The sequence below is a fragment of the Artemia franciscana genome, chromosome 6 (assembly GCF_032884065.1).
Source record: "Artemia franciscana chromosome 6, ASM3288406v1, whole genome shotgun sequence".
In the NCBI taxonomy this organism is placed as follows: domain Eukaryota; kingdom Metazoa; phylum Arthropoda; class Branchiopoda; order Anostraca; family Artemiidae; genus Artemia; species Artemia franciscana.
Genome location: NC_088868.1, coordinates 15,843,608 through 15,849,607, shown reverse-complemented (window position 1 = coordinate 15,849,607; position 6,000 = coordinate 15,843,608). Strand labels below are relative to the sequence as shown.

General features: G+C 33.8%; 1 protein-coding gene across 1 annotated transcript in view; it reads right to left on the bottom strand.

The window, feature by feature from the left end:
- The window catches only part of LOC136028107 (obscurin-like), a 201,845-nt gene that overhangs the window by 172,109 nt on the left and 23,736 nt on the right, over nt 1–6,000 (bottom strand). The window contains 1 exon segment of the mRNA XM_065705734.1: nt 483–610. Coding sequence (XP_065561806.1) covers nt 483–610 — 128 coding nt within the window.

Sequence of the window (6,000 nt, the reverse complement as noted above, 5' to 3'; positions counted from 1 at the left end):
ATTATTTACTTATTTTTTTCTGATTGCTTGTACTTAAGAATAATGTTACCAAACAGTTAGTCGTTGAAAACAGAAACAACATATTTCAATGTCCAAATTTTTTCAATTGGAGGCATAGAGCAACATTAAAACTTAAGGCTGAAATTATCCAACACTTAAACGATTTCCAGCCTTTCCCATCTGCCGCTCTTAGCGCAAAAGCTCGACTTTATTTCAAATGCTCCAACAATGAATGCTCAAACACATTAGCAGTCTGCAAGGCTGCATTCAGGGGATGGGGGGGGTGCAGAGTTTGAAACCCCTGAAATTTTCGTTTTACTCGTAAAAACGTAACAAAAATGCATATAAACAAATTTTATGGTTTTTTGAAGTTTTTTTATTGTAAACAACTCTTTACTTTTATCTGAAAAGAACTTTGTCTTTAGTTAGAAAAGAAAATAAAGATAGAGAGGGAAAGGTTAAATACAAGTTAATAATGATACCTTGAATAAAACCTTGAATCGTTCATCTGGCTCAAATGGTTGGCCCCCCTTAAACCATGAAAACTGAGTGGAATCTCCTGGAATAGCTGCTGGCAGAGTTTTGAATAAAGCACTAATAACGCTCTCGTCTGGAAAACAAAGAACAGAATTAACATTGTAATGAAAGTATATATGCTAGACAAAAATATTCATGACACACGAGGCCGGTCAGTTTGCCATGTGCAAACAAAAGTTTGAGCTGCGGAAAGCTTGCAGAAAATAAGTTAGAAAATCGAATGTTGAAAATAGTCTCATGTGCATCTAAGCCTATATATATATATATATATATATATATATATATATATATATATATATATATATATATATATATATATATAGATATATATATATATATATATATATATATATATATATATATATATATATATATATATATATATATATATATATATATATATATATATATATATATATATATATATATATATATATGTATATATATATATATATATATATATATATATATATATATATATATATATATATATATATATATATATATATAGGTATGTATATATATATATATATATATATATATATATATATATATATATATATATATATATATATATATATATATATATATATATATATATATATATATATATTATATATATATATATATATATATATATATATATATATATATATATATATATATATATATATATATATATATATATATATACTAGCTGTATATATATATATATATATAATATATATATATATATACTAGCAACCCCAACACCTAGTTGGTGGGGGCGCTTCGCGCCCCCCTCAAGCCCCCCCCCCCCGCGCGCGTAAGTCGTTACGCGCCATTGTAGTTGTGTCCCTATGTCCCACCTGTGAATATATATATATATATATATATATATATATATATATATATATATATATATATATATATATATATATATATATATATATACATACATATATATATATATATATATATATATATATATATATATATATATATATATATATATATATATATATATATATATATATAAATAAGTTGTCTGTGAATCTGTGGATCTGTGGATCTGTGGATCAGGTGACGTCATGTTTCGGCTGACGTCATGAAATTAGTTGCCATCATTTTTGCTTTGAAGGTGACGTCATTCAAGTTATATAAGACATATGTTCGCGTAGAATTCTATTAATGTTTAAGTTTACAATGACTGATGAAGATGCTCAAAGAGTCTATGCCAAAAAACTTGCTGCTGATAGAGAAAGTCAGAAAAGAAAGCGTGCCGAGGAATCAAAAGAACAGCAAGGAAACAGGCTTGAGGCTAAAGAACGCAAAACCGCGCAGTTAGATGAAGATCCACCTGGACAGCGAGAGTCAAAACATATTAAAACTGAAAATGATAGCGATGATGATTGGGTTTGGGATTTTGACTTGGAAAAGGTCATCAATGACTACCAGATTTTAGTTAAAAAAACAAAGGTTCGGCGATATGTATTTCATAGTGAAGCTGAAAAATAAAGAAGAAAAAGAAAACTGAAAAAAGAAAAAAGAGAAATTACAGACTGGGATATCGGGACACAAATGACGACCGGGACACAGGGAATATAAATGACGACCAGGACACAGGTATTTAAGAATATCGTTCAAAGACAAATTTTTAATTGTAAGAAGACCGTTGAAAGAGAAATTTCTAATTGTAAAATGACTGAAAAACCTACAATGGCAACGGTACCACCATCGAAATAGATAACCAGTGGGTTTACGGCCAACCTACCATCTTCAAAGATACCACGATAGGAAGACTCTACACCGTTCACCCCAATCAACATGAATGCTTCTTTCTACGCCTGCTTTTGGTGAATGTACCCGGTCCAACATCCTTTGAGTATTCGAGAACTATAAACGGTACTATACATGACACTTACCGTAGTGCATGCCAAGCTCTGAATTTATTGGAGAATGACCAACACTGGGATAACTGCATCAATGACGCGTGCGAAACGTCAACCCCAAGTCAAATTCGTACACTTGCTCTCCATCAGCTCCTACAGAGTTATGGGAAAAATATAAGTCAAAAATGTCCGAAGATATACTCCATCGAAAACAGTTAGAGACGTCAGAAATGACTTTTGATTTTACATCAGAAATTTATAACGACACTTTAGTTATTATAGAAGATTTGTGCGTACGTATGGCAAACAAACCTCTTCAGGATTTGGGAATGCCTTCACCTAACCGTATCGCTGCTGTTTCGACATGTGTAGAATTGGATCGTGAACAAAGTTACAGTACGAGTGATCTATTGTCGTATGTACAAAATAACATTTCCAAGTTAACGTCGGAACAAAAAGACATTTATGATACGATAGACTCTATTTCAGGACGTATACAACTACCTGCTGATTTCTGTAGTTTAGTGACGTCCAAAAATGAATTGATTGAAAAAGTATTTCCGAATATTCTAAAAACTTATAAAAATAATAAATGGCTAAGTGAAAGAGCGATTCTCGCACCCAAAAATATAGACGTCCACGAAATCAATAATATTGTTTTGACCAAGATTCGAGACCAGGCAGTCCTTTGCAAGTCAGTCGACACAGTTTTGGAACCAAATGAAGCGGTTAATTATCCATCTGAATGTTTAAATTCCATATATCTTTCAGGGTTTCCACCACACGTGCTACAACTAAAAATAGGCGACCCACCAAAGCTTTGCAATGGCACGCGACTTGCCGTAAAAAAAACAATGGAAAGCCTAATAAAGGCGACAATCTTGACAGGGCATTTTGAGGGTAAGGCTGTTCTTATTCCTCGCATTCCCATGATTCCAACGGATCTGCCTTTTCAATTTAAAAGATTGCAATTCCCAATTCGATTAGCATTTGCAATCACCATTAACAAAGCTCAAGGTCAATCATTAGAAAAATGTGGTATAGATCTTAATACTGATTGTTTTTCCCATGGACAATTGTACGTTGCATGTTCGAGGGTCGGTAAACCTGACAATCTATTTATATGCAGCGACAATTGGACAGCGAAGAATGTTGTATATTCGCAAGTTTTACGCAGTTAATTTGTATTGCATCCATCTATCTATCTATCTATATAAAAACGAGTTGTGTGTATGCATGTTTGTTTGTTTGTAAAAAGAGCGTTTGCATATGACGTCATTATTAGTGCATACGGCTTTGTATATGCACAGACAATGGGAAAGCCAAGAATGTTGTATATTCGCAATTTTTACGTAGTTTAACTCCTGCAGACGAAATGAATGCTTGCCTGAAAAATTCTAATTTATGGGCACACGTAAAAATATTAAAATTAACTACAAATATGCGTGTCCGATTGCAAAACGATGATTCTGGTCAAACATTTTCAGATCAATTGCTGGCAATTGGAAACGGAAAGCTTCCAGTAGTGGGAAAGCCAAAAATGTTGTATATTCGCAATTTTTACGTAGTTTGAAACACATATATAAATCTATCTATATTCACAGGTGGGACACAGGGACACAACTACAATGGCGCGTAACTAATATGGCGCTTAACGACTTACGCGCGCGGGGGGGCTTGGGGGGGCGCGAAGCGCCCCACCAACTAGGTGTTGGGGTGGCGCAAAGCGCCACCCCAACAGCTAGTATATATATATATGTTTTTAACTACGTAAAACTTGCGAATATACAACATTCTTTTCTGTCCCATTGTCTGTGCATAAAAATAGATTGTCAGGTTTAGCGACTCTTGAACATGCAACATATAATGGTCCATGGGAAAACAATCCGTATTCAAATCTATACCTCATGATTCTAATGATTGCCCTTAAGCTTTGTTGATTGTGATTGCTAATCGACCATTCCCTGTGTTGCCGTCGTCATTTATATATCCCCCTGTGCCCCCCGGCGTCCCCGTCGTAGTTGTGTCCCTGTGTCCCGGTCGTCATTTATATTCCCTGTGTCCCGGTCGTCATTTGTGTCCCGGTGTCCCAGTCTGTGATTTCTCTTTGAGTGTCCCGGGCGTCATTTATATTCCTTGTGTCCCGGTGTCCCGGTCGTCATTTGTGTCCCGGTGTCCCAGTCTGTATATACATTCGTTTTTGAATTGATCTTTTTTTTATTTTTTAGTTTTTTACCTTGTTTTTAGTTTTTTTAGTTATACCTCATGATTGTAATGATTGCCCTTGAGCTTCGTTGATGGTGATTGCTAATCGAACATTCCCTGTGTCCCCGTCGTCATTTATATATCCCCCTGTGCCCCCTGTGTTCCAGTGTCCCGGTCGTCATTTGTATCCCAATGTTCCGGTCTGTATGTACATTCGTTTTTGAAATGGTATATGATGAAATAAATTTTTGTATTTTTCCCCTTTTTTTCTTTTTAGTTTTTTTTGGTTTTTAGTTTTTTTTTTGTTTTTTTAGTTTTTTTTCTGTTTTCTTTTTTTTAATTTTTATTTTTTTTAGTTTTGTTTTTCTCCTTTATTTTTCATTTTTTTTCCTTTTTTAGTTTTTTTTCTTTTTTAGTTTTTTAGCTTTTTTAGTTTTTTTATTGGTTTTTAGTTTTTTTCTTTTTAGTTTTTTTGTAGGTTTTACCTTTTTTTAGTTTTTTTAGTTTTTTTTTACTTATGTCCTGGTCGTCATTTATACTCCCTGTGTGCCGGTCGTCATTTGTGTCCCGGTGCTTTGTTGATGGTGATTGCTAATCGAACATTCCTTGTGTCCCGGTCGCTTTCTCTTTGAGTGTCTCGCTCGTCACTTATATTCCCTATGTGCCGGTGTCCCGGTCGTCATTTGTGTCCCGATATCCCGGTCTGTAATTTCGTCAGTCGAAAGCATGACGTCAGTCGACACACAAACATGACGTCACTCGACAGACACACACACATACACAGACAACTTATTTTTGTATATATATATAATATATATATATATATATATTACGATATAATATATATTACATATTACGATATGGGTTGTGAATGTTTTTTTTTATTTTAGTGTATTTTTGCCACCCCCCTTGGACGAGTTTTTACTTGTAGGTGTGGTTTGTTTGTTGTAATAAATTTATCTCTCTCTAGAATAACATTAATGAAAAAAAATACCGTTGCAACATGACAGCATCGAAAGAAAAATAACAGGGTGGGGGCAAAGAAGAAAGAGAAGCTATTAAAAATAGACCTTCAAGTAATTTATTTACATAATTTATTAACATTTACATACATTTCGTAACCACAACTTGTTTTGTCATGCTCTTTTAAAGTTTAGAATGGTTTCCATTCCCCTCAGCTCTTGCTACCTAACTTCAAGTTAACTTTTGTACAGCAACAACTCGAAAATAATAATAACCCCTGGAAAACATGGCCCTTGAAAATATTTCTCTGAAGGAGATAGGTATAGAAACATCAAAAATACATTTTTGAGTCATCATTTATCATATTTTAAGAGGGGGGTTCTTCTCATAAGGGCTCGTTTTAGGGGAGGGCCCACATCGAAGG